Source organism: Carcharodon carcharias, chromosome 16 (assembly GCF_017639515.1).
Source record: "Carcharodon carcharias isolate sCarCar2 chromosome 16, sCarCar2.pri, whole genome shotgun sequence".
Classification (NCBI taxonomy): Eukaryota; Metazoa; Chordata; class Chondrichthyes; order Lamniformes; family Lamnidae; genus Carcharodon; species Carcharodon carcharias.
In genome coordinates this window covers 43,641,927-43,658,223 of record NC_054482.1, presented here as the reverse complement: position 1 = coordinate 43,658,223, position 16,297 = coordinate 43,641,927, and the positions used below count along the sequence as shown (strand labels likewise).

Below are 16,297 nucleotides of genomic sequence, written 5' to 3'. Positions count from 1 at the left end.
AAGAAAGGGATGGTGAGCTTTAGGGAGAGAATTCCAGAGCTAAGACCCTTGGCAGCTGACTGTATGGCTGCTAATGGTGGAGCAATTAAAATTGGGAATGCACAAGAGGCCAGAATTGAAAATAGTGACAACAACCACAACCTGCAGTTATACAGCACCCTTTAAGGTAGAAAAAAAATCCCAAGGAGCTTCACAGGAACATTTTCAGATAAAAGTTTACACCATGCTAAATGATCCCAAAAGACATAATTCTTCACAAGTGTACAAGCTTTGCCACTACCTCACCCTCGTCTTTTACTCTTTAACTCTTGCTTACTAATGGATCATGGTACCAAGTCAACATGCGTTGATAAACCCAGGGCAAAGGAAAGTATATTGGCAAGGAATTGTTTGAGGGTATAGTAGCACACAAAATAATGGCTGATTGGAGGATGGAATTGGCAGAAACCCTTGGACAAAACATTTGTCCACGCACTTGACTGGGAATGTCAAGTGATGTGATTGAATTTGCCCAGATATAGGGGGAAAATAAAGATCCAGAGAGGAAAGTACAATGACTCAAAATTAGGGAGGGAAAAATTTATAAAAAACAAATATGATGATTTTGATTAATGATTGTTTGAAGACTGTTTTAATATTTTGATTCCTTTTTCTTCCCAGAGACAGATATGTAAATTTGTTGGACTACATTCCTCGCCACTTGAATAGCATGCACAACGAAATCATGATGCAACGAGTATTGGACAGGCAACTTATTGTGGAGCTGTTTGTCTTTCAGAATGCAGTTGAAAAACTTAACAGGTAAATATTTTTAATCATATGGCCAATGAAGAAATTCTGTTTCTTATAGGTAGCTAAGAATAGTCAGTTTGCAAATGAAATAATAATTTCCAATTTGTACAGAAACTCAACAATAGTACTGAAGTAAATGGATGCAGTTCACCTGGTGGCTCAGCAAGTTTAGTAGTGAGTCACACACACAGCAGGAATGTCCCAGATTTGATCCTCACTTGGTGATGAGTTAGCTACTCTCAGTCAACACAACAGTGGCTGCCCTTGGGATAGGGACTGGGCAGGGGAGATCAACCAAGGTTTGCACTCTTCGTCCCCATTCAATAGCATCTGCTAAAAGGTGCATGCCTGTAGATGGGCGTGGGGGGACAAGATTGGACATGGCTGTGAAGTTGAAAAACTTTGCCACTTAATTCAGGTCTCATGTGAATACTAACTCTGTGGGTGACCTACCCAGATCAACTGGTGCCAATGAAACCATACCCAACCAGGACTAAGTGCCTTCAGGGAGCGAAGGAAGAGGAGAAAGTTGCAGGAGAAAAGTTGACAAAAATAAAATAGACAGGTGTTAGAGCGTTTTTCACATGTGGACATCGCTATTAGAGTGTGGGAGAGGGGATATCAAAGAGAGAGATTTTAACTTTCACTGCTAGGAGGGAAACAGCCAGTACTGGATTACTACAGTAATCTGTCCAATTTTCCTTTGCAATCAATGGAATGTAGAATTTAGCAATATGTATAACAAGCAGCCAATCTGCTAGTGCTCCTATCCTCCCGTGACATCTATGTGTTTTCAGCAGGAATCAGTACAGATGATCAGAGGATACAAATTTAGGCTGATTTTCCTCAGGACATAGACAGTAGGATCTGTTGTAGCTTTCCTGCCACCTGCAACATCCAGTCGTGAATGGTGGTGGACAATTAAACGACTCACTGGAGGAGGAGGCTTCACAAATATCCCCATCCTCAATGATGGGGAAGCCCAGCACATCAGTGCAAAAGATAAGGCTGAAGCATTCGCAACAATCTTCAGCCAGAAGTGCCGAGTGGATGATCCATTTCGGCCTGCTCTGGAGGCCCCCAGCATCACAGATGCCAGTCTTCAGCCAATTCAATTCACTCCACGTGATATCAAGAAACGGCTGAATGTACTGGATAGTGCATAAGTTATGGGCCCTGACAATATTCCGGCAATAGCGCTGAAGACTGTGCTCCAGAACTTGCTGCGCCCCTAGCCAAGTTGTTCCAGTACAGCTACAACACTGGCATCTACCCGGCTATGTGGAAAATTGCCCAGGTGTGTCCTGTACACAAAAAGCAGGACACATCCAAATTGGCCAATTACCGCCCCATCAGTCTACTCTCGATCATCAGTAAAGAAATGGAAGGGATCATCAACAGTGCTACCAAGCGGCACGCGCTTAGCAATAACCTGCTCACTGATGCCCAGGTTGGGTTCCGCCAGGGCCACTCAGCTTCTGACCTCATTACAGCCTTGGTTCAAACATGGACAAAAGAGCTGAACTTCCGAGATGAGGTGAGAGTGACTGCCCTTGGCATCAAGGAGCCCTAGCAAAACTGGAGTCCATGGGAATCAGGGGGAAAACTCTCCAGTGGTTGGAATCATACCTAGCACAAAGGAAGATTGTTGTGGTTATTGAAGGTCAGTCATCTCAGCTCCAGGAAATCACTGCAGGAGTTCCTCAGGGTAGTGTCCTTGACCCAGCCCCCTTTAGCTGTTTCATGAATAACCTTCCTTCCATCATCAGGTCAGAAGTGGGGATGTTCACTGATGATTGCACAATGTTCAGCATAATTCACGACTTATCAGATACTGAAGCAGTCCATGTCCAAATACAGCAAGACCTGGACAATATTCCAGGCTTGGGCTGACAAGTGGCAAGAAACATTCACATCACACAAGTGCCAGGCAATGACCATCTCCAACAAGAGGCAATCTAACCATTGCCCCTTGACAATCAATGGTATTACCATCACTGAATCCCCCACTATCAACATCCTGGGGGTTACCATTGACCAGAAACTGAACTGGACTAGCCATATAAATGCTGTGGCTACAAGAGCAGGTCAGAGGCTAGGAATCCTGTGATGAGTAACTCACCACCTGACTCCCCAAAGCTTGTCCACCATCTACAAGGCACAATTCATCTGCCTGGATGAGTGCAGTTCCCACAATACTCAAGAGGCTTGACAACATCCAGGACAAAGCAGCCCGCTTCATTGGCAACTCGGCTACAAACATTCACTCCCTCCACCACTGATGTACAGTAGCAGCGGTGTGTACCATCTACAAGATGCACTGCAGGAATTAACCAAGACTTCTTAGACAGCATCTTCCAAGCCCATGACCACTACCATGTAGAAAGACAAGGGCAGCAGATAGATGGGAACACCACCTGTTGGAAGTTCCTTTCCAAGTCACTCACTATCCTGACTTGGAAATATATTGTCGTTCCTTCACTGTCGCTGGGTCAAAACCCTGGAACTTCCTCCCTTAGAGCATTGTGGTTATACCTACACCATATGGACTGCAGCAGTTCAAGAGGGCAGCACACCATTACCTTCTCAAGGGCAACTAGAGATAGGCAATAAACACTGGCCCTGCCAGGGAAGCCCACATCCCGTGAATGAATAAAAAAAAACCTGACATCAGCTAACTCAGCACAGACCACGAATAAAGCCTGGCAAATATCTGGTACTTGTATCACATTGGAAAATGAAAAATTTTACACTAAATTATTAAGTAGTGACATCTAAGTCATTACTTTCAGCTCACAGCTATTAAAAATCGGCAACATATTTTGGGAATCATGGAAATTTTAAATTGCTAAAGTGGACACTAAACTTAGGTGTGCTTTGAAGTGACCTGGTCCTTAAAATTGTAATTAGCTCCTTTATCACAGATCATGTGGACTGTGCCATTTCTGTGTCTTGTTTCCAGTGAACTTGGTGAGCTTCGAGAACGTGACCACAAGGTGGCAAAGACCATACAGAAAACACAGATGGAGCTAACTGATGCATTGCTTGATGCGCAGAAAAATGCCAAGTGAGTCTGCAGTGTTCTGACACAGCCAAATAAATGATAAGCTTAAAAAGAAAATCTTTGAATGCTGTAAATTTGAAACATGGGGTTCCATCAAGGAAGAAGCATGCATTATTGTGGACACGGAAATAAGTTCCCTTAATGATTGAAAGGATTTGGGGTTTCAACCTTAGCTCTAGTTTTAATAGGATGTTTAGGTTTCACACGGTCTATTTCAATGTGAGTGAGTGACAGGTGATGAGACTAACCAGAGGAGGAAGCTCCAGAACCCCACAACCTTCAGGATGAAAAGATTTCTCCTTGTATCCCCTCTAAATTTCCCACGTCTTACCCTAAATCTATGGCTCCTGGGCTCCTTAGCCAAGGAGAATAGGGCCTTCTTATCTTCTCTATCTAGACCTCTCATTTTTATACACATCGATTAGGTCTCTCCTCTGTTCCAAAGACAATAGCCCTAGCCTATCCAATCTTTCCTCATGACTAAAATTCTTCAGTCCAGACAACATCTTTGTAAACATCCTCTGTATCCTCCCTTGTGCAATCACATCTACCCCATAGTGCAGTGACCAGAACTGCAAGCAGTACTCCAGCTGTGGCCTAACCAGTGTTTTATATAGTTCCAGCGTAACTGCTCCCTGCTCTTATGTTCTATGCCTCAGCTAATAAAGGCACGTCTCTTGTACGCCTTCTTGACTACCTTATCTATTTGTCTAGCCACCTTCAAGAATCTGTGGACGTGCACTCCAAGGTTCCTCTGCTTTTCAGCATCCTACAATTTATTGTGTATTGCCTTGTTTTGTTAATCTTCCTAATTGCATTTTCTCATTCTTCTCCTCATTGAACTGCATTTGCCACTATTCCAACCACCTGACTAGCCCATTGATATTTTCCTGCAGTTTTCCTTTATAAACATGGCCAATTTTTATATCATCTTTTTGGTTCTTTCATGAGATGTGGGCATCACCTCCAACACAAGCATTTATTGCCCATCCCTAACTGCCTTGTGAAGGTAATAGGGAGCTGCCTTGTTGAACTGCAGTACTCCACCTGGCATAGGTACACCCACATTTGCACATCCCTTAATTATATCCCTACATTCAAGTCCAAATCATCGATATATACCGCAAAAACAAAGGACCTAGTACTAAGCCGTGCGGAAATAGCCTTCGAGTCACAAAAACACTCATTGCCTGTTACCTTTTGCTTCCTGTTTCTGAATTTTGGATCTAACCTGCCACTTTGTCTTACGTCCCAAGGTCTTTTACTTTTGTTAGCAATCTGTCATCTGGGATCTTATCGAAGTCTTGCTAAAATCTGTGTCGGCGACATCAAATGGACTACCCTCCTTGTTACCTCTTCAAAAAATTTAATCAAGTGAGCAGTGGTGTAGTGGTGAATTTTGAGGTGCAGGAGCTCTAGGAAAATGTGTTGGCCATATCATTTCCAATCTACTATTATGTTGTCTTCCTATGAATTAATCATTTGAGTCCCCAAAAGTCAGTTTTAAGTGAAAAATATTAGTGCTGTTAGGCATTTTATTTTGAACCATGTGGTATTTAGGGTCATTAGCCTTTAGCATAGCTAGAATTTCATTAACCAACTGTTTAATTATTGAATTCAAGCCTATTAAAACATGAATTACAGAAAAATTTACTTACTTCTGATAGGGGATGGTATATAGAGGGACCACTGCTTTTCTTGATCTGTATTAATAACCTAGACCTGGGAGTACATGGCACGGTTTCAAAATTTGCAGATGATGCAAGACGTGGAAGTATTGTGAACTGTGAGGAGGATAGTGATAAACTCAAGAGGATATAGAAAGGCTGGTAGAATGGGCAGACATGTGGCAGATCAAATTTAATGTAGGGAAGTGTGGAGTGATACATTTTGGTCAGAAGAACGAGGAGGGGTGACATAAAATAAAGGGTACAATTCTAAAGGGAATGCAGGAGCAGCGGGACCTGGGTGTATATGTGAATAAATCATTGAAGGTGACGGGGCAGGTTGGGAAAGCAAATGATAAATTATACTGAATCCTGGATTTTATAAATAGGGCCATAGAATATGAAAGCAAGTAAGCCATGAGCCTTGATAAAACACTGGTTCAGCCTCATTGGGAGGGATGTGAAGGTTTTAGAAAGGATGCATAAAAGATTTGCGAGAATGGTTCAGAGGATGACTTCAGTTGTGTGGATAGATTGGCAAAGCTGGGGCTGTTCTAGTTGGAGAAAAGAAGGTTAAGAGGAGATTTGTTAGACATTTTCAAAATCATGAAGGGGCTGGTTAGAATAAATGGAGAGAAAATATTCCCATCGGCAGAAGGTTATTAACAAAAGAACCATATGTGACATGAGGAAAACTTAAAAACTCTGAAGAGTCATACCAATTGGAAACATCAACTCTGTTTTTCTCTCTTCACAGATGCTGCCAGACCCGCTGAGTTTTCCCAGCATTTTCTGTTTATATTTCAGATTTCCAGCATCTGCAGTATTTTGCTATTATCTTGCATGAGGAAAACCTTTTTTATGCAACAAGTGATTTGGATCTGGAATGCACTGCCTGAGTGTGTGGGGAAACAGATTTAATTGCGGTTTTCAAAAGCGAACTGGATAATTATCTGAAGAGAAGATTTTACAGGACTACATGGAAAAGGCAGAGTGGGACTAGCTGAGTTGCTGTTGCAGAGAACTAACGCAGAAACAATGTGCTGAATGGCCTCCTGTGCTGTAACCGTTCTATGATTCTAGTTTAGATATATTCAAGGAACTTGATAAACACATGAGGAAGAAAGAAGTTGAAGGTTACCCTGACAGTGTGGTCAAGAAGGGTGGGAGGAGGCTAGTGTGGAACATAAACACCAACATAGATGAGGTGGGCCAAATACCCTGCTTCTGTGCTGCAAATTCCATGGATAGCTGCCAGCAGGAAAGACAAACATTATACCACTTTTCACATCCTCAGACCATCACAGCCAAGAAATTAATGTGAAACACTCTCTCCCTACACCCTACACTCCCACACACACTCTCTCTCTTTCTCTCTCTCTCTCATATACACACACACACACACACACACACACTCTCACTCTGCCCCCACCTCCTCACTCTCTCTCCCTCGTTCTCCACCTCCTCACACCTTGTCTCCTCCACCACCTCACACTCTCTCCCCATCTCTCACACTCTCTTTCTCCCCCACTTCCTCACACTCTCTTTCTCTCCCACCTCCTCACACTCTCTCCCCTACCTCCTCACACTCTCTGACTCTAGTCACTCTCAGGTGATGGTGGTCCCTGCTCGGGCTGCCTTACGCCCTGCTCCAGCCTGCTTGGGCCCTGCTATGGCTGCCTTGTGCCCCTCTCAGGCTCCCCTGGGCCCTGCTCCTGCTGCCTTGCACTCCAGGCCCTGGAACTTACCTTTAAAACTTACCTTCTCATGCTATCTGCTCGCCCCATCACCGGCTGGTTCCTCCCTGCATTTGCTAATTATAGGCTCACTGAGCCTATCGGTAGCCAATGCAGAGAGAAACCAACTCGTGATTGGGTGAGCAGCTTTATAGCATTTTTCAAATATAAGTCAGTTGAATGTCCAACAAGTTTGGCTGACATCATTGAGTTGGACAAGCCTGCTTTAAATAGAAGGTACCGGAGCGGCACCCTGGTGAGCTCGGCAGCACTAAACCACTGCATGTGAGTCAGTCAAGAACTTCCATTAATAAATCTGTACTTGACTGTCTTTGATTAATCCTTGTCTTTCTAAATGAAGATTTATTCTGTCCCATAGATTTTTTTTTCCCAATTATTTCCCACTGCCAGGTTACTACTGACTGACCTGTAATTAGTCCGTTTACCCCTTTCTCCCTTTTTAAATGATGGTATAAAGTTAGCTATCCTCCAGTCCTCTGGCACCATGTCTGTAATCAGTAAGGATTGGAAAATGGTGGTTGGAGCCTCCACATTTTTTTCTCTTATTTCCCTTAACAGCCTAGCATACATTTCATCCACACTTGGGAATTTATCCACTTAAACAGAAGTTAAGCCGCTTAATACTAGGGACATGGGAACATAGGAAATAGGAGCAGGATATTGCCATTCGGCCCCTCAAGCCTTCTCTGCCTTTCAACTAGATCATGGCTGATCATCTACTTCAATGCCATTTTCCTGCATTATCTCTATTTCCCTTGATATCTTTAATATCTAGGAATCTATTGATCTCTGTCTACTAAATATCTAACCCAGAGAGCTGTAGTTAATTCCAAAGATTCACCACCCTCTGAGTGAAGAAATTCCTGCTCATCTCATTCCTAAATGGCCTACCTCTTATTCTAAGACTTTGTTCACTGTGTCTCCTGATTTGAGACCCCACCACACCACCACCACCCACCCCACCCCAAACCCAGCCAGTGGAAACATCCTTTCTGCAGCTGAGCCCATAAGAATTTTGAATGCTTCAATGAGATCACCTCACCCTTCTAAACTCTAGAGAATATGTAGTATAAGGATCTGGTACTTAGAGTTGATGTGGGACACATCAGTGTCACATTAAGAAGGAGCATGACCTAGAGCTAGGGTAAGCCTGAAGTGTTGGCCAAAGATGTGTTTAGATCTAGAGATGGAGATAGCTTCATGCCTGTACTCTCCATTGTAAATATGCAGTTAGTTACAAGTAGTTGATAAAGTCTGGCTGTTAACATACAGAAGATTACGAAGACTTCTTTAACAGACATGTTCTGTGACGAACAATATTATGTGTCAGCTTGGGACCAAAAAATCCTCAACCTCAAGAATGCTGAAAAGCTAAGAAAAAGAAAATCTTCAACGGATTCTAAACTGAAAGAAGCTCCCAATTGAAGGTACAGATGCTGAGAAAATGCACTAGAAAAGCTCCAGACAGAAGAGCCTGGAAGCTAAAAGCAGTTTTACTGCAGTGGAAGACTCCATTGAATGTCCTTTGGAAGTCCAGCTTCAGAGTGCAGAGTGAACAAAACCTGCAAGGATGAGATAAATATTTTTAATTTCCAGGCTGCAGCCAGTCCTGAGAAGCCCCTTTTACTAATTCAGTCAGAAACACCAGTTGACTGAAACCCATCACTAATCCCAATCCCTGACTGAGTCCCAACATGTGGCCTCTGAGCTGAAAAGGAAAAGCAATTAATAATTAATTTACCCAACTCTTGGGAACATCACGGCCATCCGAATCCTTAAACAGCAAACCTGCAGTCACTTTGCTTGCCTCAATACTAACAATCCTACATCGCTGAATAAATCAAGTTGGCAGACGGCCAACCCATGCAGCCATTGTTAAAAATTCTTCATCCAGAAGCACATCGCAGACATTTTGTGAAGCCAGCCAAAACTGTCACATACATTTTTCCACAGTGAACTATGACTTCATCTTGGAACCCTGTAAGCTCTTAAAGCTGTGACTGCTTAAAGGCAGGGAGAAAACTAAATGGTTACTGCACAGCAATTCTTAAAAAAGCAAAAACATTTAAAGCTGTGACTGCAGAAAAAAATAAATGACCATGGATCAAAAGTCCAACTCACCAGATTGGTTTGGACCAAACCCAGGGCCAAATCCAACAGGATATTTGTCATCCTTGAAGCGACTTTTCACATTACTTGAGTACATCAGGCCTCAGTAAAAAAAATCTGGGGGGATTTTTTTTTATACTGGTTTGGTGATCTTGTTAATCAAGTTGTCCTGATGCAAGGCATTGATGTATCCACAACAGGCCTCGGGGAATTGTTATTAGCCTTAGATGAATATTTTAATCTTCAAGCTGAGGAGAGTTCAGAAAATCCTTGAAAGTCCCAGGAAAGTGGAGAAAAGTACCTGAACACAACAACCACTGTGCACACACTACAACATCCAGCCAGCATGCCACAACCACAAGGGATGCTGGAACCTGGTACCAGTCTCTCACCATCAACAACAAAATGCAGAGGTGAGCATACAATTAAACCTTCTTCTTGCCACAGGAATGGAACATAAGGGTGCCAGAGACACACACGACTTTCCAGAAGCCCCAGTAATACATCTTTATGGGAAACCTGAGACAGAAGTCCCAAATGATTTCCTTTTTGAAGACGTGGATATGTTTCCAGAATTTTACCAGCAACTGGTAGTGAACAACAAGAAAAATGTCCTGTGGCAGGCAAAGCAAGAAAAAGCAGAGGTACAATCAGAATGTTCACCTCACCTCAAAGCTGAATTGGAAGAACTCAACCTGAATTACAGATGGGCATGACAGAAGACCAGAAATGTAGCTCTTAGAAGTCATTGCCTTGAAAGAATCTTTGAAGAACCTATAAGTGCCCTTAGAAAAGAGTTGAATGCTACTTTGGAGAAAGCTGTGTTGCAGGTATCAGTAATGAAAAAGCAGTACACTGATACAGAGTGAGAAGAGAGCTGAACAAGAAAATAAACAGTTGAAAGAGCAACTAATTGCCCTCCTGGATCAGATCCAAAAACAGTCCATTACCCTATGGCAACATGACAGAATAAACAATATCTTGAGTGGCAGAATAGGAGAACAAACTCAATGAGACTCTGTTAGATTACAAGAAAACTCAAGATGAAGTTCTTGAGCTTCACAAAGAAAAGGAAAACTTGTTTAAGGACCTTCACACACTACAAAAATCCCTTAGGTCTTAGTTTGTCCCTGGGGAACATTATGAAGTGAGACAAAATGAATTTAATGCCACTCAACTGATGAATGTTCACTGTTCCGGGAGGAACCCAAGCAGTAGAAGAATGAGACTGCAGCACTGAAGGAAACAGTTGCACATTTGGAGAGAACCCTGGAAAAACATTACATTCCCAAAGAGGTATATGAAGAGATGAAAATCAAGAACATAGAGTGACAAGCAAAAGTACATTTCTCACTAAAAAGTGTAAAGTCTTTCAAAAATGATTAGCAGAAGTGCAATTACAGAATGTGCACTTTAAAGGTAGCACAGAGGAATTGTTCTCTGCCAAGAAAAGTCCAATCAGCAGAGAGAATGCAACATGGGGCAGCAAACAAATTGTTGAACCGATGTACGTCATCCGTAACCAGCCTTTCTCTCTCCTGAGCAGGGGTGCCTATGTCACCCTCGATCTCCTCCAGACAGTAGAAGGTGTCTCTACCACTCGTTAGCTAGCAAGAACAGCACGGTCCTGAGTGCTCGAACACCTGAGGAGCATTCAGACTCCGATTTCACCTTCGATCTCTATACTCTCTTTGGGAAGCAGGTTATCATTCTGGGCCCTGGAAAGTCCCCAATGGTCAGACCAACCTACCACCCATGAGATTCCCATAACTCATCCATTGAAAGCGGTACCAGAGAGTGACCAGTAACCTTAAATTACTTGTCAGTGTAATTCTTCGAACACTTAGGATTGTTTAGCAAATGTTGTCCAATTGCGGAATCATATCTAATGTTGGACACTGTGTTTTGAGTTTTGTAAGCATAGGCCGGTTGGGTAAGGTCAATATCTTGCTTGTTGCAAACAGCTGAAGAGACTTGCTGTTTGATACGAAGCTACATTAATACACAGAGCCCTGCTCTTTGCAGACAGAAAGAACATATACAGACATTGCACCTGTTTCAACTGAACAAAATAGGGGACAGCCATTCTTTGGTTCATTCCCCAGGGCAATACTTTGACCAATCAGAGTCAGCCTGCCTGGTTTGAATTTAAACAAAGCTTGGCAGCTAACTATCAGTCATCAATTCCCGACGTCATCCCACGTCATTTTCCCATCGGCGAGCGGGCCCCGCTCCCAAATCGCTGACAGGAAAATGCTGGCCAGCCTGTCTAAATCCTCTTGAAGCCTCTTTGCATCCTCCTCACAACTCACATTCCCACATAGTTTTGTGTCATCAGAAAACATGGAAATATTACATTTGGTCACTACATGCAAATCACTGATGTAGATTGTGAATAGCTGGGGCCCAAGCACTGATTCTTGTGGCACCCCACTGGTCACAGTCTGCCAGCCTGAGAATGTCCTGTTTCTTCCTACTCTCGGTTTTTTGTCCGTTAACTAATTCTCAATCCGTGCCAGTACATTGCTCCCAAACCCAAATGCTGTACTAATCTCCTTTTGTGGGACTTTATCGAAAGTCTTCTGAAAATCCAACCACATCTATTCTGCTTATTATATCCTCAAAAAGCTCTTAACACGTTTGTTAAACATGATTCCCCTTTCATAAATCCACGTTTACTCTGCCCGATCCTACCATTATTTTCTAATGTCCAGTAATCACATCCTTTGTAATAGATCCTAGCATTTTCTCTATTACTAATGTCAGGCCAAGAGGTCTGCAGTTCTTCTCTCCCTCCTTTCTTTAAATAGTTGGGTTACATTTGCTACCTTCCAATCTGCACGAACCATTCAAGAATCTATAGAATTTTGGAAGGTGACCACTAACGCATCCAATATCTCTACAACCACCTCTTTCAACACTCTGGGATGTAGATCATCAGGTACAGGGGATTTATCAATTTTTAGTCCCATTAATTTCTGCAGTACTACTTTCTTCTAATACAAAGTTTTTTCAGTTCTACGGTCTTGCTAGTCCCTTGGTTCTCTAGCATTCCTGGGGGTTTTTTGTATTTTCCTTTGTGAAGTTTAGTTTCTCTGCTATTTGCATATTGCCCTATTATAAATTCTCCTGTCTCTGCCTGTAATGAGCCCACATTTGTCTTTGCTAATCTTTTCCTTTTTACATACCTGAGGAAGCTTTGACAGTCCGTTTTTGTTTCCTGCTAGTTTACTTTCATGTTTTATTTCCTCTTTCTTTATCACTTTCTTGGTCTTCCTTTGCTGATTTCTAAAATGCTCCCAATCATCAGACTTACTATTTTTTGTTAACTTCTCTTGTTAGCCATGGTTGGAACACCATCCCTGTTGGGTTTTTGTGCTTCAAAAAAGAATGTATATTTGTTGTAAACCATGAATTAATTATTTAAACACTGCCCCCTGTCACCCAACTGGAACAGGAACATGGTGTCGCTGACGTCATCATTGTGGGCCTGGAACAGGAAGTTGACACCCACACCACACCTAAGCACAACAGTGGTATTGCTGATATCATCGTTGTGCACTTGTTGAACGTTTGCCACCATTTTCTCACCTCACTCACTGCCCCGCTCACCTCTTTGCCCTCTGTCCCGCTGGCAACCCTTGGCCTCTTTGCTCGCTGCCCCACTCACTGCCTGTAGACAGTAAGGGTATTGAGTGAGAGGGAGACAGTGATGGGTCAGTAGCGGGGCGGCCAGCGAGCAAGGTGGCGAGCAAATTGCAATCTTGATCCCAGGATTTTTAACTGGTGCTTTGGAGTTCAACATCTTGAAAACTGTAATCCTTAAGCATGGTAAAAAAAATACACATTTCATTGATGATACACTTGTTTAAATATCTTTACATTGCTCAATATTAGGGATGGTCCTATTCTTTGGTGCGGGCAGCTACCTGTGACTGGTAGTGATGTCACAGACATTGTGACTACATGTCTGGTGAATGCGCCCTCTGCAGTTGTGGTAGCAGGAAATTTAGCCTTCTTTGAATGCTAGCCATTACCTGTCTACCATCATACTTTTTAATGTAGTTTCCCAGTGTACCACAGCCAATTTGTCCCTCATACCTTGGTAGTTTGCTTTGTTTAGATTTAAGAGCGCAGTGGTAATGTTGCTGAACTAGTAATCTAGAGACCAAGGTTAGAGCTCTGGGGATATGGATTCAAATCCTGCCATGGCAGCTGGTGGAATTTGAATTCAGTTAATAAATCTCAAATATAAAGCTAGTCTCAGTAATGGTGACCGTGAAACTATCACCAGTTGTCACAAAAACCCATCTGGTTCACTAATGTCCTTTCGGGAAGGAAATCTGTCATCCTTAACTAGTCTGACCTATATGTGACTCTAGACCCACGGCAATGTGGTTGACTCTTAACTGCCCTCTGAAATGACCTAGCAAGGTCAGTTCGAGGGCAATTATGGATGGACAACAAATGCCGGCCTTGTCAGAGGCGCCCATATCCCATGAAAAAATGAAAGAATCCTAGTTTCAGATTGAACTCCATCACTTTCAAACTTAACATAAAGTTCTATCATACTATAGGGCTGAATTCTCCAGTTGGCGAGCGGACGCAGGGCCCGCTCGCCGACCCGTAAAATAATGCGTGGTGATGTCGGGCGGGCATCCCGATGTCACTGTGTGTCATTTAGATTTCCAGTTTGGCAGGCATGCAGCCAACGCGGCTGCGTGCTCGCCGAACTGTCAAAGGCCTATTTAAAAACCAATTTAAGCAATTAAGTAAGCTGTCCGTCCAACCTTAAGGTTGGCGGGCAGGCGAAGGGCCCAGGCAGCCTTTGCATTTTTCATGAAACCTCATCCACGGGCGGGATGAGGTTTCATGAAGTGTTTTAAAATACAATAAAAATTTTAAAAATAATTCTTTGACATGTCCCAGCTCATGTGACAGTGTCACTGAAGGAGACATGTTTTAAAAGTTTTTAATTACTTTATTTCAGTTTTTAAATATCAAACCAATCTCCCTGAGGCACCTCCGTGCTTCATGGAGATTTCTATGCTCTTTCGTGCATGGCGCTTCCGGTTGTGCGTCACGCTGGCACGCAAAATAGTGCCGATATAGGGTTCGATCACGCCCCCACACAACACCCCCCCCCCCCGACCATGGCGCTCTTTCCTGGGGCTTCTTTGCAATGAGATTATTAATTAGCCCTATCTCATTACACTATGCTAGATCTAAAATAGTCCATTCTCTAGTTGGTTCCTAAACACACTGTCCTAGAAAGCTATCTCACATAACATTTCAGAAATTTGTCCTCTACAGCTTTAGTGCTAATTAGGTTTGCCCAGACCATATGTAGATTGAAGTCCCCCATGAATATTGTATTACGCTTGTTACATGCACCTTTAATTTCCTGATTTATACGATGCCTTACATTACCACTGCTGTTTGGTGGCCTATAAGCAACTCTTACCAATGTTTGCTGGCCCTTGCTTCTTAGCTCCTTATCTGCTGGTGCACTTTCCTCTCTCATTATGTTAATTTCATCTAATATTTCATACTTCTCCTCCCTAATTGCAATGTCTTTATTGTTCCTCTCTTTTGTGAACATCACAGCTTAGTAAAATTATCTTTTCCTGAATTGAGAACTGTTATTCCAGGTCTATCTTTGTCCTTACCTAAAACTGCCCTCAATCTAACTGAATTATAATCACTTCCACCAAAGTGTTCCCCAACTGATATCCATGTAAATGCTGATGGTACAACAGGGTGGCGCAACATAAAGGCATTACTGCTGCCAAGGTACCAGGCTGCATGATGCACTGAATATGGTTGCACACCAGCCGGACATTGAGGGAATGAAATCCCGTCTGGTTGAGGTGCATTTCAGCATTGAAATGTGGCACTTGCAAAGCCATGCGTATGTAATCTATGGCACCCTGCACCAATGGGAAGCCTCCCATCATGGGGAAGTCATGTATTGCTCCACCTGCTTCTCCATGGCCAAATTCCATTCATAGTTCTGTTCCATTTATCAGGTCTGGTATCTTTCTGTGCTCTTCTGACCGTCTTGGACACCCTGTGGCTATGGTAGAGTATATGAAGCTTGCTTCCGTGCTACATTTCCTGAAGCAAGATATTGGTGCTTCTCTTTTGGAAAGAGCACAAAGAAGGGTACTAAGTTGATAAACGCGATTGCGTACCTGCTCTATGGGGAAGGTCTAAGGGTTGTGGTAAAAAGGTGACTTTAAGATGATCTTATCAATGAACAAGAATAAATAAACTGGATCTGAGAGAGATGTTTCCTATTAACACAAGCTCAGGACAATAGAACACGGGGAGTGTTTTGAAGAAAGATCATCAGCCTGAAGTGTTAACCATGTTTCTGTCTCCACCAATACTGCCAGACCTGCTCAGTATTTCCAGCATTTTCTGTTTTTATTTCAAGTTGTGTGAAAATGTGAAAATTGCGAATTTGTCCACTTTGGCAGTAAGAGTGGAGAGGCGGTATGTTATTTAAATTGAGAGAGATCGCAGAACTCTGCGGTACAGAGGGAACTGGGTGTCCTGGTACATGAATTACAATAAAAGTTAGTATGCAGGTATAGCAATTGATTAGGAAGACAAAAGGAATGTTGTTGTTTATTGCAAAGGGAATGGAATATAAAAGTAGGCAAGTTTTGCTATAGTTATACAGGGCGTTGGTGAGTCAGTGGTGGTGTACAGTTTTGGTCTCCTTCCTTAAGAAAGGATATGATTGCATTTGAAGCAGTTCAGAGAAAGGTTCACTTGACCGACTCTTGGGATGAAGGGGTTATCGTATGAGGAAAGGTTGGATAGGCTGGGCCTGTATCCTTTGGAGTTTAGAAGAATGAGAAGTGATCTTATTGAAACATGTAAGATCCTGACGGGACTGG

The 16,297-nt window shown here is 42.8% G+C and overlaps 1 protein-coding gene across 3 annotated transcripts in view; it reads left to right on the top strand.

Annotated features, from left to right (window-relative positions):
* axdnd1 (axonemal dynein light chain domain containing 1) overlaps positions 1–16,297 on the top strand; it is a 227,355-nt gene that overhangs the window by 67,971 nt on the left and 143,087 nt on the right. For all 3 annotated transcript variants that reach the window (XM_041207768.1, XM_041207767.1, XM_041207769.1), the window contains 2 exons: positions 661–801; positions 3,755–3,859. In XM_041207768.1, coding sequence (XP_041063702.1) covers positions 661–801; positions 3,755–3,859 — 246 coding nt within the window. The remainder of the gene's footprint in view (positions 1–660; positions 802–3,754; positions 3,860–16,297) is intronic.